The following is a 27,852-nucleotide window of genomic DNA, read 5'->3' as shown; positions in this document are numbered from 1 at the left end:
GCAGCTTGCTACGGACTGTCAGCCTTTTCTAACTCCAGGCCTGAATAGCTCAGCAGTCTTTTCTCTGCTTCGGACTCTGATTTCCATTGCCTGTTCTGCAATAATGCAACATGCTGAAGTGCCGTTGTCCTGTGTCTGATTTGTTCCTTTCAGCTCAGACAAGCTTTCTTCAAAGTAGACTCTGTTTTTACAGTCTTGTACCTTTCTACTCTTTGGCTTTTCCTGGGGACGCTGTGGTTTTCAGATTTGTCAGCCATGGCACATAGCTTAATTTCTCATCCTGACTTACTTGCATCCTGTTAAAAGACATTAGCAGCTCCACATAATACAGCTTTCAAGAAAATAGGTCTATCTCTTTGTCTCAAGGCATTCTGATGCCATGTGGATATCACTGTCATGCTTAATATTTCCCAGGATTTTAGTTTTAGTTGCTCTCTTCTCATGTTTCTTTTCTCATAACTAAAAAGTATCTTCCTTTACTCTTCTTTAAATAAAACTTCCTCAAATGCTTAATTTCTACCTCTAGTACCACGTCATGCTTCAGATGCCTAAGCAAAAGGTTGTCAGTGGGTCCTGTGGTAGAAATAGTTTATTTATAGCTACTTTAATAGCATAAAACACATTTCTGTATTGGCTTTTCTATGTTGTTTTCTGATCCAGGATAATTCTCATAGCTCAAGTCTTCGCTTTCTGTTGAACTCCTTAAAGCAAGTGCTGTGTGAGTCTTCCTGAACAAAGCAGATCTGGGAATATAAGGTCTGCATAACTGGTATTTAGGCAATCCTCTTCCCACTTTGAGAAGTGGTTGAAAAGGATGCCAAAGGCATGACCTGAAGATTAGCAGTTGTGGAACAGAAGGAACTTTGGGATCATCCCACAATCTTCCAACAACCACATAGCTGCTCTGTGGAAACAGCAAAACTGAAAATGGTTGTAAAGTTGTCTCATATTTCCTCAATTCTCTAGAAGGACATTTGTGGGGAATTATGTACCAACAATCTCCTTTACACCTTACCTTCTCTTGATTCTTACATGTGGAAGGTTTAGTTCCTCAAGTAAACATCGTTTCATTCATGGACTTCAATACCACTTCACTTCTACTTTGGCTCCACATCAGTCCATATTTAACATTCATCTCTTAGAAAGTCAAGGTAACTGAATGGTTGTTGCTTGTTCAGAAGTGTTTAATGTAGACATAGGAAAAGTGCAACCAAGAGTTTCCCATTTTCTCTTTCCTCTGATAAGGGGTAGAGAATTTAAATGATGAGTAAGATACAAGGATGAAATTCAGTTTTGCCTTATAGCTGTAACCATGGTGTAGCAGAGTACCACAACTGTGCCTGTGTGCTCACCCAGTGCACTTAAGTCATTAATTCCCCAGGCAGCCCAAGAACTCCCCATCTGGTTGTCTGCATAAATAATACGATGGACTGATTGGAGACAATGACCCAACTCAAGACAAGGTGATTGACATAACTCCTAATCCCCTTCCTGACAAAGTATTTGACTAATTCTTAAAGCAGATTTCCAAGTGAAAATTTTGGGTGGTCTCAGAGTATTCCCTGGACAGCCCCTGCAGAGCCTAGGCCAATTAATAGGCACTACGGCTATTGATTAACATCCTGGGTGGGGAATCTGGCACTGTCCCAGAGACCTTCTCAGGTGGGTCCTATTGCACAAGCAATCAAACCGAGCAAAGATGAGATACTTTTAAGTAGTCAGTGGAAACTGTTCTGCAAGTGCAATAGTGGTCATGTAGGACAACCTTTTTTGTATGTAGTTAAAATAGTTAGAAGGTATTTTGTACGTAGTTTAGGATAATAAATAGCAGTGGATCTTGGATATGCTGGAATAGTTACGTAAAACCACAGGCCAGCTCGATAGAGGAATTTAGCTGAGAATGATTTTAAGAGATCTCACCCAGTCCAGCTGAAAATGCCACTGCAAATTTCTGTCACTATCTGGATGACCGACTATACTGTTCAGGAGATTCAGTTCCCCATATGAGCAATACTGTATGCTATGATTCCAAAAAAAATACTGTTTGTTTAACAAATTAATGATTTGCAAATGACAGGCAAGAGATGCCCACTGGGGGTACCTTTTCCAAACCATGATTTCTTGCACCTTAAATTGTAAGGCTGCTGCTTGTTTCTTTATCTGCATCTCATGAAAACTAACACAAATATTCTCCCCATACATTGGGGAGTGGAACAGCAGGTGCTGATCTCTTCTGTCTGGTAAACAGCGACAGGACCCGAGGGAACGGCATGGAGCTGGGACAGGGGAGGGTCAGGCTGGGTGTTAGGGAAAGGTTCTGCACCCAGAGGTGGTCGGGCACTGGGACAGGCTCCCCAGGGCAGGGATCATGGCACCGAGCCTGCTGGCTCGGTGTTCAAGAAGTGTTTGGACAATGCTGCCAGACACATGGTCTGATTTTTGGGTGGTTCTGTGTGAAGCCAGGAGACGAATTGTATGATCCTTGTGGGTCCCTTCCAATTCAGGATGTTCTGTGATTCTCTTTAAAAAAAAGGGGGGGAGGAAAAAAAAAAAAAAAGCTTGCTGCTATTTCAGGTACAAGGACATGTTTACAAGGTTCATGCAAAGAAAGGCCACTATTTCTCATTTTACAAGTGTCTTCAGGGATTTAAAGCTTCATCCTTCACACCACTGCAGTTCGTAGTGTTTCCTGGGACCAGAAGACATTTCAAAGCAATTTCAGTTGTTGTGTGACTCAGATGAACTTCACCTGGTCATACTGTAGATAAGTGAGATTTAGGATGGAGTGTGAAGAAGTGATTAAGTAATGGCCAAAAAAGAAATGGAGGGGGAACACTTTTAAAGTTGCAAATAGTTAAAGGAGTTGACTGTGTGCCACATGCAAAGAGCAGTGGTGCCTTGGTGGCAGAGAGCAGAAATGTATGTTAGTCCAGAGCAGTCGGCAGAGTGTGGGAGCAACCAGGGGGTTAGTGTAGGATAATTTCAAGATTTGTTTTTCTCTTGATTTGTAGGGTCTACCTGGAAATCCAGGGGAAAGAGGACCTCCTGGAAAACCAGTACGTAACTTCATTTCTATGTTACATCCCCAAAAGATGTCCCACTGTTGTTCTGTTCTCTGTTTTATCTCAGTTTGCACCTGTATATGTCACCTCAAGTCCAGTTCAGTGCTTTTTCCTTGATGCTCTTAGGAAAAATACTAAAAACCATTAAAGTGTTAAGATAAAAATATCTGTGATGGTTTTGGAACAGTATGAAAATAACTGGATGGCCTGCATGCAAATAAAAGACAAAATTTTTAAGCCAGTTTCTTAACACCACTAAGCAATACAATGAGCAAGAATGTGAGCAAGAATGCAAAGAGCTCAACTCATCTCACATGATGAAGTGTATTGATAATGTAAAGGAGCATGTATGGTTTTGGCCCAAATTGAAACCAGGGCATAGGCACGTTCAGAAAAATTTCTTACTTTGATGCCTTTTAAAGTTGCCTGAGATAATTAATTTCTCATTCCACAGGGCTCCTCACCCCTGCTCTCTCCAGAGGACATCAATCTCTTAGTAAAGGTAATCAGCTTTTGAGGATGGTGGGACTTTATGCGTATGTTTGATTCAAACCTGACTAACACTTCTGTGATGGGAAAGTGTCAGAGTTTTAAATTCCTTAAAGCACTCTGCCAGAGGTTGAAAATTCCTTGAAAATTGCTTGCATTGCTGTTGGGACACACAAGAATGTGTTGGAGATCAAAATCCAATGGTTTCTGACAGTCCCCAGTAGTGACGTGGCCTAAAAAGACGTTTGTAATGTGGTGTATGTTGCACAAGCTCTGAGACTTTTCCAGCTCTTTGACAGGCCTATACCTCCACGAAGAAATAAATACTGTCAAGAAGTATTACCTAAAGTAAGAAATGGAAATCACCGTAATCAAATGGCTGATGTTCCATGTACACCTGCAACAGTGACTAGATAGGTTTGAACTGTGGGTGCGAAGTCAATTTGCATGGCGCACCTAAGAGTATGCAGGTAATTAACCCCAGCTGCACTCGTGTTTCAAAAGGGGCGATCTGTCTGTCTGCTTTTATTCTCCATGTACACCGTTGCCTGGGAAATGAGTCAGTACTTGGTAGATGCTGACTGCAAAATCTTTAAAGATTTACATGGGCTGAGTTGGGGGATTTTTAAGCAGGCTTGGGAAATAGCAAGAAATCCTTTCTTATTGATTAAAAGAAACCTATATATATATATATATAACGAACTCCATTAACAAAAAGACCCTTTTAAGATTGCTGCTGTGCAATACCTTCATTGAAGAGCTGTCTTTCTTCAGGAATCAAGTATTTTTCTGGGGACTTCACTGTATTGCATTGTTTAGGATTTCTGATCAGGACAATAGCAACAGAGTGTTTGTGGAGTATGGGATGTCATTTTGATATTCCTTTATTTTCTTCCTTTGATTATGTTACAGGTCAACCTGTACATCCTGCATAATTGTTCTGTTTGGTACTTTTTCACTCCACGCTTGGTGCAGTTTACACATAGCAGCACTTGAGATCCCAGATTAAATTAAGGGTCTGTTGTTCTGGGTGTCTCTCAAGCTCTTTTTTTTTTTTTTTTAGTAGGACAATATGCATGAAGGAACTGAGGTTTAGAAGGACATTTTCCCCCACAGTTTCACAATGGGTCATTGACAGAGCTGGGAGCTGTACCAAGTGGACCTGAAGTACTGTCTGTTGGGCTATGCTGCCTCTTGTAGCCAGGTTTCACTCTGCTTTTGCTGAAGGGAGTCTGTCTTTGAAATGGAAATGTCATCCACATGTTATTTCAATTCTTAAGGGTAGTAGAAATATGAAGACTACTGAGATAATCCTTCAAAGAGTTTTTGAAGGAGGGAGGTTGTAATTCTCCATGACTAAATTAGGCCAGGACACTGTGATGTTCACTTGGTCATCATGAACTCCAACAGATGAGTTCTCCTTGGCCAGGCTAGCTGCTGAATAGTTTCCTTTGTGGAATACCCTTTCTGGCACTGTGCTGCAAAGAGGTTTTCCCTAGCAGTCTGCCCCCTTAACAGTAACTCAGTTCTTTCCGACTGGTGTAGAGACACAGTTTACTAGTAGTCTTGTAGCTTCAAAACAAAGCTGTTCTTGGTAGTGTTGTGTTGTGGCTGCCTGATCTCCTCATTTCCTCAGTTACTTGACCTTTGATGATCAGTTAGTTGCCCATTTATGATAGGAAACTCCCCATGGGAGCCTGTGTGAACTCAGCAGCTGACTCTCACTGTCCTCCACACTAACCTTACTTCAGTTCTGTATGTTAAAGTAATCCAGATGCTCCCCGATCTGGTCAAAATGCAAAGGCCTACAGGTTATGCTAGCTCTACACTTCTGCATTCATACTAGGTGTCTGCAGGTTGTACTGGATGTCTTCAGTCTGTTTCTAATTTATTTATCAATGTTTTCTCATAGGATGTGTGCAGTGAGTGCCCTCCTGGCCCACCAGGACTACCAGGCATTCCAGGCTTCAAAGGTGATAAAGGTCTCCGAGGACCACCAGGTAGAGATGGCCAGGATGGGAAAATGGTAAGAGAGCTAGGGAAATGGTCATTCCTTGGAAGTGGTTTACCCCATTTTTTCTTACAATATTTTTACATGGTTTATTTTTTTTCAGCACCAACGTACTGAATATTTTATAGATGTCTGTGGAGTCAATGGACTGGATTTCAGTTGCTGCTATGTCTGTAGATAGGCCAAGGCCATCTCTGCTTATGGTGACATAAGTATCCTTGGCTTTTTCTGTACTAGAAGGAGCTAAATAGTAGCACTTATGGTTTTTTGCCTTTGACATGTTTTGAGCCACGTAGAAGGCATGGGAACTGAAGTGGTTGAAGCGTTCCACAATTCTGTAATTCAGAGCTTAGAGTTCTGGACCTGCTGGTTCCTAGGACAGTAAGAAATTTAAGAGCTGCAAAGTAACTCTTTTCCTGCCCACCATTTACTCTGTGGGAGATACCAAATCATAGAATCATTCAGGTTGGAAAAAACCTCTAAGATCATCTGGTCCAACCCTTAACTTAGCAGGGATGGGTTGTGCTCGTTGTTCAGAAGGAGAAATAGCAGTGGTGTGTAGGAAGGAAATAGAGAGCAGTGACCGAGGAGTGAGCAGAGTCCACTTCTGGTAGGTCCATGATCATTATCTGGATTTTCTGTGGTTACAAGGATGTCTGAGGGGAAGTGTTACAAGTAGCAGCAGTTTAAGACACACAAATTTTGCAGAGGTCTTGAAATAAAGGAAGGGGGTTAAGGGTTTTAATAAATAACACATATTGAAATTAATCCCTTAAGCTTTTCAGTATCTGTCAGAACAGGGTGAGAGAAAAAGTGATGATTCTCTACTATCCAGAGATCCTGTATTATTCATATCTCATATCAAAGGCTCTTCTAATGTTCTCAGTTTCAGTTTTCCTCCATCCATCATGCTAGTGGATCTCTATACTTCTATTAAGTGGATATAAGTGAGTGAAAAAGTTTGAGGTCTAACTGAGAATTTGACCCATCTGTCCACTGATGCATGCCATTTGAACTGCAAGAAGGAATTTGGGAGAGGAAAATACAGACCTTACTGTTGTTCCAGGAAAACAGTTGCTCATGTAAAAAAACACATGGAGAAAATCTCTATCCTAATTAATCAGCATCTTGACCATACTGGGCCATGGGGGTCCCAGCAAGAGAGGTTCAAGGCTTATTCAGAAAGGAGATTCCCTTGTAATTAATACTTGCGTGTCACTTTGTTTATGTTTTCCCCTTGAGGTCTTGTGTTTCCAGCAGTGGCCACAAGGCTGTTACCAGTGGACGTAAACAGTGCAACCACAAATATTTCCTAAGGTTTAGCTGGTCTGGGAAAGAGCCAACTACAGTGTTAGGCATTGTTGTGGGTTAATCCACAGGGATATGTAATGTGCTGACAAATCTGTCTGAAGCCATACTGAAGCATTGGCCCCAACTGAGGGGCAAATGCTGACGTGCTCTGTCCCCCTGATTGGGAAAAAAAAAAAATTAAATCTAGTATTTACCTCTACCTCTTCTGCATTGCAGGGAAATGCTGGTCCCAGAGGTCCTGCAGGCCCACCTGGGCTGGATGGTCCAAAGGTTGGTTCGTTTTCTTTAGTTGCCTAAGCAGAACTTACCTGTGATTAGTTAGTGCTCTGGCTGACACAGGATCTTGGTGGCACCCATCCGTGTGTAAAGGAGTAGGACTGACCTCTTGGGTGGGCCCTGTACTGGCAATTCACTGGAGTACTACAGGCACATAAAACTGCACAGCTCTCCACATGAACACTTCTCCATTTAACTACAGTCATCTACCATCCCTCTGTTCACAAAAACAAGCCAATAAACGAATAAAAAATAAAATAAACCAGAAGAATTCTGATTGGTTCTTGAATGAATTTTATTCATTGTTAATTTTGAAAGACTTTAGAGTAAATGTCAATCCATACCACGTGAGGAAAAAATTAAAACCTTAGCCGTAGACCCCCTGCATGATCCTCTCCTGTCTGAATTCCATATGCTTGAATCCCTTTAAATTTTAGAGTGACTCAATGGGATGCTGGACTCCAAATACACTATCTTCATGGTTGCTTTTTCCACAGACTCTGAATATTCCCTGAGATATGCTGTAGGAATAATCACTTGTTTCGTCTCTATGTTTCTGCCTCATGGTCTAGGGACATAGGCCAACATCGAACACAATGTCCAAAGGATTCAAATGATGTCACATTTTCAGTGTTTCCCATTAATAGCTCTGTCATCAGTCTGCTCATAATGCCAGTGCCTGGTCAGAGTCAAAACCTTTACAACTGCCTAATGTGAAACAAATCAAAACAAATTAATGGAGGGAGAGATAAGGCATGAGAACCACAGTTCCCTCTATACTTTCCTGCATCCTGACCTACTGTCTAAAACAGCTTCTGCTATTTTAACATCTTTGTATTTGCACTTATTAGAGTGTAGGAAAAGCTAATAAAGATTCATATATTAATTTTTATATCTTACAATTAAAAGTATGTTGGGGGTGAGCAGCAGAATCTCAAAAGCAAATATAAGGTTGGTCAAAATGACAGTACATGAAATTTTCAAAAGAATTAGCACCCCATAAAGACAATAACTGGCAGAAAACCCAGGCAGCCTGAGGCATACCTTATCTGCTGCTTTATTGAGTGCTATGGAAAAGTGTAGGTGAGGGTAGCAAGACTGGATCATGGAATCATAGTATGGTTTGGTTGGAAGGGACATTAAAGATCACCTAATTCCAACCCCCCTGCCGTGGGCAGGGACACCTCCCACCAGACCAGGTTGCCCAAAGCCCCATCCAGCCTGGCCTTGAGCACCTCCAGGGATGGGGCATCCACAGCTTCTCTGGACAGCCTGGGCCAGTGCTTCATCACCCTCAGAGTAAAGAATTTCTTCCTTATATCTAATCTACATCTACCCTCTTTTAGATTAAAGCCATTCCTCCTTGTCCTATCACTACACCCCCTGACAAAAAGTCCCCCCCCAGCTTTCCTATAGGCACCCCTTTAGGTACTGGAAGGCCGCTGTAAGGTCTCCCCGGAGCCTTCTTTTCTCCAGGCTGAAAAACCCCAACTCCCTCACCAGAGGCTCTCAACAGCTTTTCAGCCTGTTTAGCTGAAATAGCAAGACCAATTTTAAACTGTGCATGTGCAGAATATGAAGTCAAATAATTGATAAATAGTCTAATTTGTATTCATTTAGACTATTTATCAAATATTTGATTTTATATTCTGCACATATACAGTTTAATATTCAGTAAAATAGCAAATTCACAGAGTTGGTAAATGGCAAGAGAAAATACTGTAAAACTTTTAAGAAGGTTGCAAGACAACAACTGTCATCGTGACTCCTTTCGATGTACTTGAGAAGGCTCCTAGTGGGGTAAGACCCAGAGAGCACTTCTGAAAATGCAATATGTTGTCCTTAGCAGCACCATGCAAACTGATACAAGGTCCCATTCTGAAACAGAGTAGTGAAACTGCAGATCTTTGCTCATGAGCTGTTTCATGCCTTCTGGCAATATGAATTAGGCCTATTTTAGTTGATAAATAGCAGCTCTCCTTTCCCCACTTGTCTCCTAGCTCTCATGTAATGAACCAGAGTATCATTTCAATGGTCTGCAATTCATTAGTAGCCTGTACATTGTTCAGCTCATAATTTGTATCCCTATCATCTCAGCATTTTTTGCTTTGTGAGATTTGTCTAGTCTAACTGTAAACATTGATAATATGGACATCTACTTTTGAGTTCGTTGCCTCCGTTCTGTTGTCATGAGGACAGAGAGAGAAATGGGGAGAGAGAGGCACTTTATGGGTGTTAATTTTCTGAATGCACCTTGGAAATGACGTTTTTGTTGCTGTTGTCCCTGAAGGGAGAGGAGATTGGTAGCTCATACTGTGGGTGCCTTCTTTGGGCTAGATGATTCCTTATCAAAATCCCACTTAGTACATCGCCTAACAACCTGTCTATTTTTAAGGATGTGTCTGTCCTCTTCATGTCCCTGAGACTATATATAAATATATATATATATAAAAGACTATGCTGGGTCTGTTCAAAGACCATTTTCCCAGATATTCCTGTCTCCAACATTAGTAGAGAAAATCTAGGGCAGAATTTAAGAGGAGAGCAAGCAGGGTTCAGTTCTTATTTCTGTGTTTTATGAGCAAATGTCCAAGTGCTTTATGAAATGGGTCAAAAAGCTGACACAACACTGAATCTAAAGTGACCGATTACTTTTTTTTCATTATCAGGGTGCTAAAGGAGACCGTGGTACAACTGGGGATGCAGGAGAAAAAGGAGAACAGGTAAAAATTGCGTATGTTTTCCAACAGTGTCATCACTGTGACTCCTTCTTCGTCAATAGCTGCTATAATGCTGGTAGAGGAACACATTTCTTAGTGACAGAAGAGGAAGAGGGGAAGAGCTCTCCATCACTGCTAAACCTCAGATGGGCTTCCCTTCCCCTTTCCAGCAAAATATTTCCCTGTCTAGTTTTGGTGGATTCCCGAATGACTCCCAGATGATCCTCACCTCTACGTTGGATACATTCAGTTCCCTACAGTAGCCAACTTCTGGTCATTTCCTCAGCTAATTCCTAGATGAGATCTAGGCAATTATGTGTCCCTGGGCTGAAAAAGCCAGTGTTGCTATTTATCCTGGAAGAAGAGTGTAAGGGTGGCCTCTTTTAGGAGGGATTGAGATGCCACAGGAAAGACAATAGTCTAAATTGGAGTAAACTTTTACACTTTTTTTGCCAAGGGCTGAGTCAGTAGTTTAAAGTGCAAATCAGCACATCTTCAATGAGATCTGTAGGATATTTTAAAAAGCATCGATTTCCAGCCTGGTTTTGTGCTTTGTCCAGTCCCACAATGTTTGCTCTCAGCTCCTGTTAACATACCATGAAATACACATTAGAGAAAGTACAACCTGGATATAACTATATCTATTTCTGAAGTGCGTGTTTTGGAAACTAAGGCTTTGATTTTAAAAGCTGTGGTTCATTACTTCCTTATAACTAGCTCCCTGTGTATTGTCTCATTTTGATTTTACCTCCCAGTGCCCAATGACCAGTTAACTTATATACAATTAGAAATGTGAATGATGTATAAAATCTCTCCTTTTGTTTTTCAGGGCCATCCTGGGATGCCCGGCTTCGCAGGGGCTCCTGGAAATCCTGGTCCTCCTGTAAGTTCTTCTGTTGCAAAGCAGATGGTCTGGTATTTTCCTTACTAATAAAGGTAGTTGCAGCAAGGAACGTTCTCACCTGTCTGCATTGCATTTGCCTTTTCCAGTGGGTTCCTAATGGTCCCCTGAGTGTCATAGAATTCCCTGCTCATGATAATTGCTATTTAATACATCAGCCACTTTTCATTGATTGCTTCAGCTCACTCTGTAAATGGATGCTAAGCTTCACTCACTCTCTTTACACAAGATAATGATCATGAAAACCCTTCCACAGAGACTACTTAGTAGTATACACATAGGTGTTTCCTTATATGCGGAGTAAGTTGTCATTCTGGAACCAGCAGATCTAACAGTGGGTTTGGTTCTCAGTTTTATGCAGTGGTATAAGACTAGATTTTTTCTCCAATTTTTGTATCTGAATTAGAGGCATTTTATGTGTGTTCTGTTCCATCACAGTCCTTCTCATTTCTTGTTCTTCTCTCTCCACAAATACAATTATAGTTCTTTGTATTTATAAAGGCATAATACTGGGGTGTCATTGCAGAAGTAAGGCTGGAATAACTTGGCTCTCATGCTTGTAATATTACCACTTACACTCTCCAACAGCAGGGACTTTTCCTAAGCATCAAGCTTTTTTTTCCAAAGCTCTTCTCTTTACCCATAGTCATCACTACTCATATTGCTGCTTATAGAGTAGTGGGGCTCTGCCATGCTAAGGGTGTGCAGGCTTTGTCTTTTCTGGGGACCAGCACAATCTCTTCAAAGCTAAATTTACATTGCAACACCTAAAGAACAGGAGGTACTAGAAAAAAGAATTGGATTAAAATTCTGTTTTCAGATGGTAGCAGTGCCTAGGGCCTGCTGAATGCTTTGCCACCAGGACAATACATGGGTCCCATTTGAGGGTCATTTGCAGTCCTGCAAGCTCATCTTAAGAAACATTATTTTAGGAGAAACTGATAACACAGGCACATTTACTGCCCGGGCTGTAGGCATAGTCCGGTAGAATTAGAACTCTTAAAACTATCCCATGACACTCTCATGTGAGTCATGAATGGAATGTCATGGTCAAATGAAAAGTGAAAAATAAAACTGACCCTGTCAAAGGAGAGCAAATTGTGATGTTTCCCTAGACATTTTTTATCCTGCAACTTTTGCTGTGCCTTTTTCCTCTTTCATTTACTTCTAGTTCCGGGGCAGTAGAGAGTGCAGTCACAAATATACCAAAGGTGTTAATTATTCATGTTGTTTCTGCTTTATTCTGTTTAGGGACCAGATGGGGCACCAGGACCAATAGGACCAGCAGGAAACCCAGGAGACATAGTAAGCTCTAAGCTGCGTGTTAACACCACTAGCCTTACCTAGACTTAGCTCTGTGAAGTAAAGCTGAGCTGGAACCGATGTAATATTCTTTGAAAGCTCCCCAAATTATTCAATCTGAAACCTCTCTACACCTGCAAGTAGGACCCACACAAATAGCAGCAGATTACTCTGTTCCTGAAGTTTTGTTTACTCACCAAAAGGAACTCCAAATTAGCCAGAGAGAAAACCCAGTCCATGGGACCTCTTCGGTGCACCCTTGGCCTACCACCTAAGGAGGTTTTTGTACCTCTCATCTATCTGTGCTTGCTATTAACATCTTGTAGCCTCTATAATAGGATGACTTAATCTGTTAGGATGGCTCATGAACCAGGATAAGACCTGAATTGTGACTGGGGATTGTCAAAACAAGCCCGCACCATTTGGAAGAATGCCATAGCACTGACTGCTCAGATCCCAGGTCCTTAGACCATTCCCTGACACCACTGAAAATGCTAGTATAGGTATAAACTTCAAGAAGTCCATGAAGAATTTTGCTACTGCTGTTTTATTTGAAGGGTGTTCAGATGCTGTTTTATGGTAATGCATCACAAAACCCTGAGAGAGACGGGTAATCTGACTGCAGTCTGATTGATGCTTACTTAAGTTTGAAAAGGAAAAATGAACCATCCTGGAGTAATGCATGATTTAGGACTGTGTAATTCTGTGATTAATTTCTAGAGCAAGATTTCCTAATGAGCAAGACACCTTTTGCACATCTGTTCAGCTTGAACTTCATCATAAGGGACCAGTAATGGTATTTCTGGTTGTGAAATCAGTGAGCACTCCCAGCAGAGAGCACAAAGACTACATGGACTTCCCTTTTAAAAAAGGAGTTAAGGCTGAAATAATTTGAAGGACATTGGATGCTTTTGTCACTCCTGTAGAAAAAGAGAGGATTTCTTTCTTGGGACAGTCAATGAGGCACTTCTCATAACTGCTGATTCAGTAGATATAAAATATAGACCTTCTATTTTCTGGCTGAACACTTCATGCAAGAAGTTAAATACTCAGTGTTAGATATAATTAAACTGCAGAAAAAAATACTGGTGATTCTAGTGGTTTCTCCATCTGTAAAAACTTATAATTAATACTGGATGTCTCGCTTTAAAAGAAAACTTCTCAATTTAAGCAGGAATGAATTAAAAAAAAAACGTATATGGTATGATGTGAGCTGCAAGACCAGATTTTCACAGTGGTCCCTTGTCAAATGCAGCATGTGATAGATCTTCATCTGAGAAACATGTGAATGACTTGACTGAATCATGGTGTTTCTGCTTTCTTTCCAGGGTAAAGATGGCCCTCCAGGTCCACAGGGCCCACCAGGTGTGCCAGGACTTCCAGTGAGTGCAGTTCAGCCCCTTCCCACTCAGTACATTTAACTGTTTATAAGCACAGGTGACGTTTCTGGGGTGCTTTGGAAGCTGTGCATGATCTTTAAAGGGTACCTGCCATGTTGGTGCTATGTGTTTGATCCAGGACATCACGAGTGCTGTGTTTGATCACTTTAAGTGTTAATTACCAACGTGAAACAGGCCTGTTCCTCATCTGCCTCCTCATTCTTTGGCATAAATACTCTTATGTAGAGCAGAAAAATCACTTAATAGCTCCAGTAGGGGGGCATGAGAATTCATAGCCTGGAATACCACCTTCATCTCAGTCCATGGTTTAAATAATTCCTTTGCACTTACTCAAGATCAAGTGCATCTTGGGCACAAACACTTCTCTTCTGGAAAATACATTAGTACAACACTTTGTTTTGGTTTTTATGCCTAATAGAGATAGGGACAGAACTATTTCCAGTGCAAAGCAGTCTAGTTGACTGAAGGTAATGCTTTTATAATGATTTATAACAGCTGTTTTTAGAATCCTGTTTTAAGGCCGTTAGCATGGTGAAAAGGAGGAAACCCTGTAGAACTGCCATATGGGAGAGAGAAACAGTTTGTGCTGTTACAGTGGTGTGGTAAGAGCAGGTTCATGGCTGAACTGTAGAAATATCAGAGTTTTTGGAGGGCTAGACAAACTTAAGTAATGCCACAATGAAGCAGAGGTGCTATTGTGAGTTTTCACACTGACAAAGAATTACCAGTCTATTCTATAAACTTCTTCTTATCCCCTGCTTTGCATTTCATTAACAGGGCATTGCTGGGAATGATGGCAAAGATGGCAAGCCAGGATCCCTTGGGGAACCGGTAATGTAATTTAAAGCTGTTTCACTCAGGCAATCACAAACGACATCCAGTTATTGCTTTTGGAGCTGCCTATCTATGGACTCTTCAGTGGGGGCAGGGAATCTGTTGGCACATCTTTGTTTTAACACCATAAGGACTATATTGTCTTGAGCAATTTATAACTTTAACGTACGAGCAATCTTGAAAAGAAACTGGGTTCTTTTACTGTTACAGCTGCCATAAATACTCGAAAACCTAGCGATTCCACCTTTACAACTACTGCAAATATTGCAGAGAAAGGAGGTTGTGCATTAAACTTGGGGATCCAATTTTTAGGTAGAAGATTATGGGGCATAAAAAGTTTAGAGGAGTTGTCTTTAAAGAAGCCTTTTCTGGGTTGCTCTCTGACAGTTCTGTTATCCAGGATTAAGGGATTTGTATTAGTTGTTCTCTACTTAGTCTATACTTGCATTTATTGAGGGGAAAAAAAAAAAAAAAGAAAAAGAGATGTAAAGTTGTAAGCCAAAAGGAAATGCTAATATAGCAGGCAAAAGGGAATGTTAACAAATCAGGAGATTAATATTGTTCCTTAGAACTGTATTTGTTAGAGGAAAAAATGTGCTTGCAGAATCTGGCATTGCCATCCTCTTTGCCAAATGGGACTTAGTGCTTCTGTAAAGAGCCAGGTCCCCAGTTATTTAGGGGAACTGATAAGTGGAACAGTGCTTGTCACAACAGCTGCAGACAGTTGTGTGCTTGCATCAAAACACCTGGTTTCTGTGTGCAGATACTGATTTTGTAGGTGCTGACAAGGTATTGCTGCAGTTGTGTGCATTACCCCTCTGAAATAAAAACATTGTAAAGGTGCATCAGTCCAAAGGTACAAGTGCCTTTGAAATTCAAAGGGTGTGCTCATGACAGTGATCGACATGTGTGGGAATGTCTCTGTCACTGCTGTCCTTACACGCTCAGGCACAGACACTGCTGGAGAAACCTCAGGCAATCACAATTCTTTGTGTTATATGTAAGGGGGAAGAGTAGGGAGAATTTTGAACAGCAGAGGGATGGACCTGAGAGCCTTGTTAACATGAACATGATTGTTTCCCGTAGGGAAAACCTGGAGAACCAGGGCTCCCAGGCCAGGAGGGTGCCAGAGGCTTACCGGTAGGTAACTCTTCTGTACTGTAGCTGGGAAGCTTTTGTCAGACAGTTGAAAACTCTTACTGATGTGATCAGGTGTCAGTGACATGGACAGTGGGATTGGGTGCACCCTCAGCAAGTTTGCGACCAAGCTGTGTGATGTGGTCGACACGCTGGAGGGAAGGGATGCCATCCAGAGGGACCTGGGCAGGCTTAAGAGGTGGGCCTGTGCGAACCTCATGAAGTTCAACAAGGCCAAGTACAAGGTCCTGCACTTGGGTGAGGGCAATCCGAAGGACATTGGGTTCCTCACCTAGAGTTTAAAGCAGATAACCTCATGACACTCCTTCTACCAGACACCTGCTCACAGCTGTGGCCCTTGTGCTCTCTTCTGTGTCCTGAAAGGAGGGAGACAATGAAATGAAAGGGCTAAATGATCCTCGGGCTGGTCATACCATGAATACATACCCTATAGTCTTGGTCTTGCAGCCTGAGGAGTTGTGAAAAGGACTTTTATCTCCCTGTGACATTGTTCTACCTAATTGCTGCATGGCACATGGCAGCTCCAGGTTGACTAGTCCCTTGTAATCACAGGAAAACTGGGAAGGTTATTAAGTGCACGTTCTAGACAGAACATTCTCATTCCTTCATGTGTTAGGGTAATGGGCGATTGTTTATTTCATTCTCTTGCAGGGTTTCAAAGGACAGAGAGGAGACACAGGTCCCCCAGGTCCCCGGGTAAGCAACGTGCACTGCATGCATTGTGATCCTTTGGAGAAAGATTGTGTGAATTGAAGTTGACCTTTCTAGGGCTATAGGTGAAAATTATGACAGGTCTGTGTTTAACATGGCTGTTTTCAAACACAACTCCACGGCCTAAAATCACAGCAGCTGTTTTCATTCCCTCCGATGAAGTTCTTCTCCCAGGTAAGGTAAGGTGGCTGGTAGATCTGCGTCCTCTGATGCTCCCTTTGAGATAGTCCTTTGTGAGCAATATTCACAGGATGCCTCCATACTGTATCCTACTGGTACAAATGCTGACATAAAAGTTGAGGAACCCTGCTGTATCCATTGGATGAGTATCAGCTCTCCTCCAGAAGTGCCTAAGACATGCAGAGTAAGATAAGAGACAAGCATACAGAAATGAGGATAGAAATGTTTCTAGCCATTTGGCTTAGTTGCCAGTGCCTCAAGAAGCCCAAAACTCAAGTTCTGCATAAGAAGTTGGTCTCTCAGTTCTGAGCAATGCAGTACAAAATGCTCCTTAGTGTAGAAAGTGGAAAACAAAACTGAACTTCTTTCTGCCTCAGTAATTCTGATTTTCCATGGGGAAAGAAAATGCTTTGCTTAGAGTAGCTTAGCTGAGCAACCCACTGCTAGAGCTCTTCATCTTTTCTTCCTTACAATAGTTTCTATACCATGAATAGATTGGTGGTTTTTGGTGACTGCATTAGCAGTTACATACCTGCAAGAACAGTGCCTTGTGCATCACTTTCAGAAGACGCTTCCAAGTTATTTTGGTAATCTGTGTGTCATGTATGATGTACAAGGCTCTTAATGGCTTTAAAAAAGTCATCACTGAGCTCAGTCCAACATTGCAGAAACCCCATAACACTTGCAGTGGTGTTTCTGGCCTGTCATTGACCTTGAGCTGCATAACACTTGCAGTGGTGTTTCTGGCCTGTCATTGACCTTGAGCTGATATCCCTTCCTTTTTTGCTGAATTGCAGGGGGAACCAGGTGCGACAGGTCCTGCTGGGCGTGAGGGGCCACCAGGGAAGGATGTAAGTGTACTGTTTTGAGCAGCCATTAATCTTCTCCCTGACAAATGAAAAATTTCATTCACAGTGACCCCTCCCTAAAAACAACCGCAAATTGCCATAAAGGGCGAATTACCGCAGCAGTGCACAGGAAATGATTTGTGCAAAGCTCATTAAGGTAACGAGGAATTTGAGAGCCTTTATCACCACTCGGCTGCTGACACTTAAATGTCAGGTATATCTTTGGAAAAGCAGAGAGATCTGTATTGTTTAAATCCCAGGCTGTACTGTATAGCTGTGGACCTGCTTTCTGCCACACCTCCCCGAGTCGTGCTTCTCTCTGCAGGTCCCACAGGGCCAGGTTCCGTCACGCTTCCCCTGCAAAAGCCATACCTTACTGCACACATAGCTTAACCAAAATCTATGTAATACTCGTGGAATGACGCTGCTGCTCAGAGGAAAAGAGAGATGGTACGAACAGATCCTCTGACATTATTAACGTCAAATGCAGTCACATAACAAAGTCTCTGGAAAGCATAACTGAAGCAGGATCCTGCAGCAGCTGCTGAGCAATGTGCCAGGTGGCTGATACGCCATTGCCATGGGATTTGGGGAAGTGGTTTCTCATTTGCACCCCACTAGTATCACTGGGACACTGTTGTGCTGTAAATGGTACCCTACAAAGTAAAACGGAAGGTAGACTTGGGGGAACCCCTCGGAGAATACAGAAGCAGGTCTTAAGCCTTGCTCAAGAGAGAACAAAGTAGTTCAGTCACTGAGGAATCCAGCTGTAAAATCTGCTGATACTAATGGGTTCTGCTTCTAATCAGACTGCATTTGGTGATAAATGTTTAAAATTCAGAAGAGTGGTCTTCCACTACCTGGAAGGAGGTAGTGAAGCTTTTCTTTAATGCTGTTTTTCCCTAATACACAAACAGTGTAATGTAATAGGAACATTTTAAAATGATGGGTTGCTTGCCTCCCTGTCAGATCTTTCCCACTCACCAGAATGTTTTTCTTCATTTCAGGGCGATACCGGTCCCATAGGACCACAGGGTCCTCGAGGACTCAGAGGGCAGCCGGTGAGTTTTCTCTCCTGACAAGCAGTTTCTGGAGATACGTTGTGTTTACTGGGGATGTTCTGCATCCCAGAACTCTGGTTTGGAAGAATGCTATGCAAGATCCGGGTGATGTTTGATAAAACACTACCTTTTTTTTGAAAAATAAAAAAAAACTCAGAAGTATATTGCTGGAAACCAACCAATGAGGACTAACAGGAGCGCAAAGTATTGTTGGTTTCTGACTTGTGTGGGAAAGATTAATGATTTTTTCCTGGACTGCAGTGTCAGAAGTGCTCATATTCCAGACCTGCCCCTGACATATCACTTACTTCTTAGGAGGCCTGAGGATATGGTTTTCAAAGGTAGACGCTAACTGCAGGTGCCCACTTTGACATATTTGGGGTCCATGTGACACCATTCATTTTTGTCATGCTCTTTTCTGACAAAAAAATAATTGTAAGAAAAAGATTTGTTTAATTGAACACATGTAGAGTTTTATTACATCTTCAGTGGAGAAATGGCAATTTAGTTGACATTTCAGAAAGTGTCATTTGGGATGTCTGAGAAATTACTTTTATTAATTTAACAGGCTCTTCAATTCTCTTTTAAAACCCAGAGCTTTCCAAATTTGGATTCAGGTCTCAGTCACTGAACCTAGGCATATCTTTATTATTTTGCAATACGAGTTATTTCTTTTCCTTCTGGGAAGACATGCTAGTGAAACAAATTCTGTAACATGTTCCATATCTGGGCAAAATGCTGATTCAGCCAGCAATGCTAGGAGCTGGAATGGCAGGTCCCTTGAAGTTAGGAGGGTAGGGGGTTAGATTAGACTGAAGGAACATATGGAGAGCTCCTCTGTCTACCTTGTAATTTATCTCATTATTCCTGGACTGCTGGCATTAGTCATTAATGTGTCGTGCCCCTTCACAACAGTAGTAATGAATAAAAAGGTTTGAGGAGAAGGAAATTACCACCCCAAGCCGTGTTCCTCTTTGGAGAAGAGCTACCTGGGATTTTATATGTTGGGGGGCAAAGTATCAGTTTCTCTTTTTCTTCCTCTGCTTTGTTTCTTCTTTAGTAGAAAGCACGAGGTATGATTCTGAATATTGCCAGTAAAAAGGCTGGTCTTTATGATCAGCTCCAGTGCAATGACTTTTTGTCCTGTGACGGGGTTAGCCATGCAGTCAGGCATGCAGAAGTTGTGGGGTCAACTGAAAATAGGAAATCCTTACTCTGTAATCTCCCAAGAGAGGAGGTTGGACAACGTTAAAGAAATCTCTGCTGGTATAGCAGCAGGTGGATATTTTTATTGATCGCTTTATATGTTACTTCACTAAACCTTTTCCTTTTCATCTAGGGCAAGAATGGATTGCCTGGATCTGCAGGAGAGCCTGGCCCAGCAGGTAACCCAGTAAGTACAACAACGGGAAACTCATGCAGCAAGCAGTTACATCAAGGAGAGGTGACTGATGAAGTATAGATGGAGTGGTTTATGTATAGCAGCTTATAATACCTCAAGTTGCCTTGTCTGAAGGTAGAGGTCAGTGACCTGAAAATCCTTGTCTGGCCACAACATCAGAGAGGTTTTGGCTATATTCCTGGAATTGAGATGCAAGCTGGGTCATCTTTTTATTTTTATATTTTTTAATCAGCAAAGTTAAGTGTTCACAGAAAAAAGGAAATGATCGATCACCTGGTATGGAGGAAAGATTCGCATGCCTCGTCTTTACCAGTTGATTTAATTTTGCCAAGCAGAGACTGTGTAGCCAGCAGAGAGTTGTCACAGGGAAGGAGACGGCCTCGGGGAGTTGGCAGGCTGCCATCGAGGAACAGCAGCAGCGGAGAAATTCTCCCCAGGCGATTGGGGAAAGAGCAGGCAGTGGGCAATAAACCAAGATCACTGAGCAGAATGAATCCCCCGGGGGCATCCTGTGTGGAAGAACAATGTGGTAACGAAGGGCTGTAAGGAGGACAGAAAGCAGTTGTTGTTTTTTCTCTGTTCTTCTGCTGCAAATTGTTCAGGATTCAGCAAATCCATACAAATGAACCTTTGTGTCCACCAGCACCTATTGCAGTGCAGGGCTTTTCCTTCTCTTTGCCCACCTAGGCGTTAGAGCTCATTGGGCTGGTAAATTCAGACCGAAACAAAAGGCCATAACAGAAGAAATCAGAAAAAAATAATTGTAGTGGGACTTCGCTCACCTTTGTGGCACTCAGCCCTTGCAATACCATGAAGCAACCTCAGCCTTGCCACTAAGTCGTGCCCTGAGCACATTTTGCTTTGCTGCTGGGATGTCTTCTCCCATGAGGCTGCAGAGAAGCAAACAACACCTTTGTGCATGGGGAGAAGAGAACACACCGGTGGGGTTCAGGCGGTGCAGTCTGCCAGCCTTCCCACAGACAAAAATCTCCTGCTTTTTTTTGTCCTTGCCACAGTCTCTTTTTGTCTTGCTGGGACCATTGCCATTGCCTCTTACCCCATGGATCTTCGCTCTTGCCCTTTCAACCTCCGTTTCTTATCGTGCCAACCCCTCCTCCCAATTCTTACTGCTTTTTGGCTTTCTTGGTTGCTCCCCATGTGTTTTACAAGGTTGCTGTGGTTCTGGAATGCTCCGTGAGTGCCAAACGGGGGTTAGCTTTTAATCATCATCATGTTATCACATTACCTACCTAGACAGTCAGCTGGTGACCCAGGGTCTCACCAGGCAGCTTCCTGCACAAACACAGAACTAAAGCAGCCTCTGCTCCAGAGGATTTACAGTCCAAAAATAACATAAGAGATTGAAAAAGGATAAAGTCAGATGGATGAGAAAGGGGAAACAATGACAGCGTTGGTCAGCAGAACAGACACTCATCTCATCAGTATCTTTCTCTGTCATGAAAATGAATTCTCTCTCCTTCACAAAGGTAATTATGAGAAGTGTTTCCTTGTGCTGTACACTACTCCATTTATTTCCAGCCTTGTCTGGAAATGCACCCATTTCCTTTGCAATGTGGTGTGACAAGCCAATATTTCTGTTTGAAGAAAAGGAGAAGTGAGAAAGATGATTGGGACAATAAGGGTTTCTTTTCCACCTTATGAACTACTTCACCATTGCTGATTTATATCACAGGGACGTTGGACAACACCTGCCAGGAGCCTGCTCCTTTTGCATCTGCTGTTTGACAGTGCCCATACTGCTCCACTGTGCTCGTGCTTAAGCCTCTATATGACAGTGAGGCCCAACCCCTAAAGCCTCCAGACTTTTCTCTTTTGTGCGACATTAGCGATGCTTCAAATCGCCGCATACTCAACAGCCACGTGCTTTGTGCCTGTTTGATTTGTTGTCACTCACTTGACACAAAACGAGCTTAAAATAAAGGCAGGTTTCATTCTAAGAAGAAAAAGGGTTACTTCCTGAACTAGAAGGTGGCAAAGAAAGTTCTGAAAAGAAAAGGTTAAAAAAAGAATTTTAAAAAAGTATTTGTGAAATGGGTCTGTTTCCTGAACTGACATTTAAGCTGCCCTGATCTGTAAGAAAATGGGACAGTTTGGCAGAACATCACAAGAGATAAGTAAAAGGCGGACGTTTTTTAAATTGAACCTGAGAATAAGAGCAAAGGAGAAGCTCAGTAGCTGTTGTCTGTTAATTGTATTCTCAGATTTGAGCTATATGACCATCTGCACTGCTTCTCTGTTGTTGTGCATCACGGCATTTCATCGGCTGCAACGACAACTTAGAAACCATGCAGCACCAGAAGTAGCTGCTGAACATACCTCCTGTCACTTCCATAATTGTCACTTTCTTTTCATCCTTTCACAGGGACCCCACACAGCTTATTAATAATGCAGACCTGGTATCTGCAATCTGCTCTCCTAAATGACTTTGTTCTTCCTTTCCTTGTCAGTTTTAGGAGCCCTGCTGCTACAGTGAAATTTGCCTATTCCAATGTATCTGTAAGTGCATGCTCTGGAAAAGAGGTGTTGGAGAAAGGGCTGCTAGTGTCTCTCATTTCTGTCCAAAGGGTCCTAAAGGAAATAAAGGAGAGAACGGCAGCCCAGGACTCCCTGGCTTCATAGGACCCCGAGGGCCACCTGTAAGTATGTCTGGGGATGGATTAGAGCCACTAACTACCTGTTTTTAAATGTTGGGCTGATGAAGGTGGGACATAGTTATCTTTAATTAGGTAGAAAGCATAGGCAGGAGATCTCACAGAACCAGAAACCATATGCTCTACTTCCAAAGGAAACTGGTCTGCAAAAACTGGTGTTATTTTTATGGCCAAATGACTGTAATCTAATTTAATGAATTGGTATTTGTCAGTCAGCCATGATAATGTGTGCATTAAATGGGATGGTTCAACAGTCTTCTTGGTATGCGTTTGGGTTATTTGAGTTACTCAGACTATGTCTCTGCATGAACTCCAGAAGGGCTAAATCCAGAAGTTTTAGTAATACGGCTATTCTTGATATTTGCTGCTCCCAGGCAAATTCCATTGTTATGTGCAACAGAGGTAAACTGCAATTAAAACACTTGAATATCTTCCAAATTGATCTAAAATAGTATTCACATGAAAATATCACAGCTTTGAAATCCATTGTCTTTAGCCCTTCCGAGGCAAGCAAAATATGTTACTACATTCCACTAGAAGAGCAGAAAAGATGAATACTAGGTAAATATTTTCATTTCTAACTCTAGTGTGACAAAATGAGATTTTAATTGTTTTTATGTGAATCTAGAATTTCTTCCTTTTTTATTTTTTAATGATTGGAAAGGGAGTTTTGTGATGAAAAGAGGAGAAAAATATTTCTCTGGAAAATTCATTTAAGGCAGCAAACACAGTGGCCATTTAAAGCAGAAGTGGCCCTAAGGAATACTCAAGTGGGTCTGATGCTGCCTGATTTGGAGCTGATGTGATCACACATCTGTGATTAGTTACATTGCTCACACATACGTAGACGTATGCTAGCGAAGTGGAAGTTACTCTGCGTATTTCCAGGTTATGGAAAAATATCATCTACATACACATTAGAGATATGATCATGTGTGTGAATTGTAAATGGATTGTAAAGATGAATCCATCTACTCATGATATGGGAATGTGGGCAGAATTTTAGCAACCTGTAATTTAATGTTTGCTTTGTTTCCATAAGTGTGCTCCAGGACTGCAGTGAATTTTTATTTTTATTTTTATTTTTTTTTGCTGTAATGCAAACATTGTACTGCTTTATTATCACTTTCTAAACACAGAGTATAGAAAAAAAAAATCCTGATGGGGTGCTTATTTAAATTGAGTTTATTTGATACAGTTCTAAAATATGGGCAAGCTTTCAAGCTAGAAGTTGCTTTATAACTGACTTTCTATCCATTATCTCAGCTGCTGTGATACAAGATGATACCTCTCCTTACCAAATATGCATCCCTTACATCTTTAGATAGTTATATCTATAACGTTGGCACTGCTTAAGCTAAACCAGCCTAAGTAAAGGTTAGGAAGCTTTGGGAAAGATCCATAAGAAAAAGAAATAGAACTTACTGAAAGCAGAAATGTATTTTCAATAAAATATCTGTCCTGATCTCAGCTGGTTCTGTTGATGTGCTTTCCTTTTATTTACAAACAGTTACATGGTATATAGCTTTTTTAAAAATCCTTTCTCAATAGGATGTGCCTTTCCAGGAATGACCTATAGCAGTAGGCTGACAATAAATAGTCCAAACCCACTATTGTGTGATAGAAAACTTGTGCTTTAGACAGAAAGTGAGACTCATGGTTAATAGGTAAGGTTGGTCCTCCAAGTCCTTGCAGTATGGTAATAAATCCACTCTCTCTACTTCTCAGGGAGATCCAGGAGAAAAAGGCCCTCCAGGAAAAGAGGTAAGTTAAACTCCTGGTTGTTTCAGTGCTAGTGTCTCAGGAAAAAACATCAAGGATACTACCTGGTTTGCAAAAAACTGATTTTTTTTCTTGATTTGTTGATATCTGAGAGCAAACAAAGAGCTCTCAGGGATCTGTGGGACCAACAGGGAAATGTATTTTCCTCAGGTTGCAAGAATCATTGTGAATGCATGCGCTTTATTACTTACTGTTATTATGGATAACTTTTCCATGCTCACCTTTATTTTGTTGCAGGGTGCACCAGGGAAACCAGGTGAAATTGGCTCCAAAGGAGACAGAGTAGGTTGGAGAGTATTATTAGTTATTTCATTACATTGAAATAAAAACAGCTATTCTGAGGTAGGGGCCAGGGTAAGGGGTCATTTAAGAGTGAAGTGTGGCCTGTGGAGATCTGCTATGCTCCCCCTTTCCTCCCAGCCCTCTCTTTAATCATTCAGCATCAGTAATAATTTGTGGATCATTTGTAATGCACCAGATGTTGTATTCAGTAACTTTGCCAGCTCAGCTGTTTGTGTTTTGCTGTGCTTGGAACTCAGAAGTTTGCCTTTTATTTCGTGGTGGTAATGTCAGTTTTTGTGCCTAGGGAGACCCTGGCATCAAAGGAGAAAAGGGTCCTCAAGGAGAAAAGGGCCCTCCAGGTGAACCTGGGATACCTGGTCATAAAGGTCATCCAGGACTGATGGGTCCCCATGGACCACCAGGAGACACAGGGCAGGTTGGACCTCCTGGTCCCCCAGGACAGCCAGGATTTCCAGGACCAAGGGTAAGGCTGCCTGATACGGGCTTCGTACGGTAATTTTACTGCCACAGTACAATCAGGAAAGCTCCTAAGGTTACGGTAAGGCTGAGAGAAACCTGAGCAAGGATGTGTTACAATGGGGAGGCAGCGTTTTTATCTCCTATCTCTTTGTACATATAAAGCAGAACTGTAAGGTATCGTAGAGATTTGTTGTGAGGGTGTTGGATTGGACTCCAAGAGAGCTGAGCAATTCAGACCTGTAGCCAAGGCCAGTCCCTGACTCCTTCTATCTCTAAAAGCCTAATCAGGTCATGAGACTATGTCCATGGGTACCTGGAATCTGAAAAAGCTTCTTCCTATATGGGTGTTAACGCATAGCGTTTCATATAGAGGTCTTATGCCTTCCTCTGCTACTGGTTGTTATGAGAGACAAAACACTAAGCCGCGGAAAGGTCACTGCTCTATTCCTGGAAATCCTGTAGTCAGCTCATCAGAATTCATGAAATCCCATTTTCATTTAATATTCTTTTTTTTTTTTTTCCTTTCTTTCTAACGGGAAACAATCTAGCTATTGAGAGTGCCTGAGGGTAATGTATGTAGAAGAATGGAAACAACTACTGACACTAATGAAGCTGCTATGCCCATCCTGAGGATGAATTTGAGACTGCCTCGGGGGGAATAAACAGTAAAGTAATCTGTAATGTAAAGGCTGGGTAAATTTTAGACAAAGCATTTTTTTCATGTCTCAACAGCACAGAGAGATTTGATGCTATCCAGTGATGATTATGGAGACTTAATGAAACTAATAGGGTTAAAACTTCAAAAGATAATATGTAAGCCTTCTAATTATGTTCCACGATCATGTTTACTTATTGGGATATTCACTAAGAGCTGTCACAAGTAGTTAGTAGTAATGACAATTTTTTTTTTTTGTTACCAACACAAACATCTCTTTCCCATACAAAATTTACGTTGTGAAGGAGGCAGCAAATGGATCAACTCCATACTTATCAGCACTTTTATCAGTTAAAATTGAAAGGTCTGTTAGCTATTTAATGAAATCTACATTTCTTAATCAGGAATAATTTCTGGTTCAGAAGACCTCGTTAAGTTTTTATAAACAGAGGGCACAGTCTGCATCCTTATATGTTAAAAGGATAAGTCTGAGGGAAAAACAACACTTTCGTGTAAATAGTTCATTCACAGAGGAGTGCCATTTTTAGGCTGATCAGAAATATTTTCAAAATTGTCACAAATTGAAAGAATAATTTTAACCAAAAAATGAAAAGTATTTTTCAAGTGAAACATATTACTTTACAAATTATAAAGGAAAGTATTTGATCTTTTGTGTTCAGAATGGTTTATTTTTGAAATACAGCTAAAATTATTCTTCTGAGTTTGTGAAACGTGCAAATACAAGCATCTAGTTACCCTAAAACCATTTTTTTATAGTCTTGGAAAGCCTCAGCCAAGAATATTCTCCTTCCAGTCTACCAAGAATGCTTTCATCAGTTTTCCAGTTGGACACCCAGCGTTGTTGCTTACATAAGTTTGAGTTTTAATGGGTGTTACAGCTGTTTAACAGCATTGTCGCACAAAAGGAGCTGGGAGAGGGGATAAAGGATGTTGTCCCTTGGAGGCTGTGCAGGGAACCGAGTCCAGGCAGCCCCATCTCTGTCTCCCTTCAACGGCCTGGAATCAGGCAAAACCTTGTGCATGCTTGGAAGAATGAGTATCGTGTGTGTAAATTGGCTTCTGTTTCGCTGAGATAAGGCCTGTCAGCAGGGGATGCATCCAGTATCAGTGTGTATACCAAGTCCAGATCCTCTCCTTTACTATTCTGGAGGCGCACGTACTTCTCTCTGCAAGGAAACGTGCAGAGCTGAGGAAGCAGGTAGGCTGTCCACTATGGCCTAGTGGAGCAGAGGAAGTCTCCCGATTCAATTTCTGTTACTTCCCCTGTTAGTGTATAGGAGGGAGATTTTATCTAGGAAGGAGAAGAGGAAAATGAGCAACTGAGCCCTCTGGCCAGGCTCCCTGCTTACAGCTTGACAGCCAGGTGGGAACTGTGGATGTTCTGAGTCCCTTTTTGTTCTCCTTCTTCAAGGCAGTCCCTACAGCCCTGTGTATGCGTTGGGTGAAGAAATGCAACCCTCTAAGCCCTTCATCGAAAGTGTCATTTATACATCCCCTGGCTGTGATTAGTATGTCTTATTATTACTGTGATTATTACTCCCTAGGGGGAACCTCCATCTCTAGAGACTTTGAGAAGACTCGTCCAAGAGGAATTAGCTAAGCAGCTAGATGGTAAGTAATCAGCTCTGAGAAGCCAGCAGATAGATCTGAGAGTATGAAAGATACTTTCCATAACTGCGGTGGTATAACTGCAGCTGAACCTCTCTTGCTTGTGGAAGGCGATGTTGCAACAAGCTTGCCTGGAAGGCGAATATGTGTAAAATGAAACGTGCTGAGCAAGGTTTACCATTCCCCAGGCTTGATGTTCCCAGCAGCAGTGCAGGGGCTTTCTCCCCTCTTTAGCCCAAGGACATTGCCTGTGCTAATCACATCATGGCTTTTGCTCCCAACACAGCTTTCTTGTAGACTCATTCCTGCAGATGCCTGAGCTCAGATGGTAGGATAAAAGAAGATACAAATTAAAACAGATTCATCTGGGGCCTCGTAAGAGAAAGTAAACATAGTAGAAGCCCACAGAGGGACTATGAGCCCTGGTAAACTTGCTTTGAGGTTCCAGCTGAAGGAGAAATGTTCCTGATTGCTGGCTGTGACACTCAATACCCACCAGTATGAGGAGAGGGTGCAGGGTGAATGTAGGCTGCTTTTTCTCTCAAAATATATGAATTGCAGACCACTATTGACAGTGAACTGCAAAGCTGTAGCACTTCTTCTCACACAGCTCTTGGAGCAGCTGAAACATATCCATGGGAATTTTCCTCCACTCCAGAGATCATGGTGAAATGAAGTGATTTATT

The 27,852-nt window shown here is 41.8% G+C and overlaps 1 protein-coding gene across 2 annotated transcripts in view; it reads left to right on the top strand.

Moving 5' to 3' along the window:
• Nucleotides 1-27,852, top strand: part of COL22A1 (collagen type XXII alpha 1 chain) — a 233,608-nt gene that overhangs the window by 198,564 nt on the left and 7,192 nt on the right. For both annotated transcript variants that reach the window (XM_066990776.1, XM_066990778.1), the window contains 19 exons: nucleotides 3,012-3,056; nucleotides 3,517-3,564; nucleotides 5,464-5,577; nucleotides 7,090-7,143; nucleotides 9,819-9,872; nucleotides 10,699-10,752; nucleotides 12,022-12,075; nucleotides 13,401-13,454; nucleotides 14,250-14,303; nucleotides 15,393-15,446; nucleotides 16,116-16,160; nucleotides 17,153-17,206; nucleotides 18,211-18,264; nucleotides 19,604-19,657; nucleotides 22,252-22,323; nucleotides 24,067-24,102; nucleotides 24,358-24,402; nucleotides 24,707-24,886; nucleotides 27,103-27,169. In XM_066990776.1, the coding sequence (XP_066846877.1) occupies nucleotides 3,012-3,056; nucleotides 3,517-3,564; nucleotides 5,464-5,577; nucleotides 7,090-7,143; nucleotides 9,819-9,872; nucleotides 10,699-10,752; nucleotides 12,022-12,075; nucleotides 13,401-13,454; nucleotides 14,250-14,303; nucleotides 15,393-15,446; nucleotides 16,116-16,160; nucleotides 17,153-17,206; nucleotides 18,211-18,264; nucleotides 19,604-19,657; nucleotides 22,252-22,323; nucleotides 24,067-24,102; nucleotides 24,358-24,402; nucleotides 24,707-24,886; nucleotides 27,103-27,169 (1,192 nt within the window). The remainder of the gene's footprint in view (nucleotides 1-3,011; nucleotides 3,057-3,516; nucleotides 3,565-5,463; nucleotides 5,578-7,089; nucleotides 7,144-9,818; nucleotides 9,873-10,698; nucleotides 10,753-12,021; nucleotides 12,076-13,400; nucleotides 13,455-14,249; nucleotides 14,304-15,392; nucleotides 15,447-16,115; nucleotides 16,161-17,152; nucleotides 17,207-18,210; nucleotides 18,265-19,603; nucleotides 19,658-22,251; nucleotides 22,324-24,066; nucleotides 24,103-24,357; nucleotides 24,403-24,706; nucleotides 24,887-27,102; nucleotides 27,170-27,852) is intronic.

This window comes from Anser cygnoides, chromosome 2 (genome assembly GCF_040182565.1).
Source record: "Anser cygnoides isolate HZ-2024a breed goose chromosome 2, Taihu_goose_T2T_genome, whole genome shotgun sequence".
Taxonomy (NCBI): Eukaryota; Metazoa; Chordata; class Aves; order Anseriformes; family Anatidae; genus Anser; species Anser cygnoides.
This window is presented reverse-complemented; position numbering and strand designations above follow the sequence as displayed.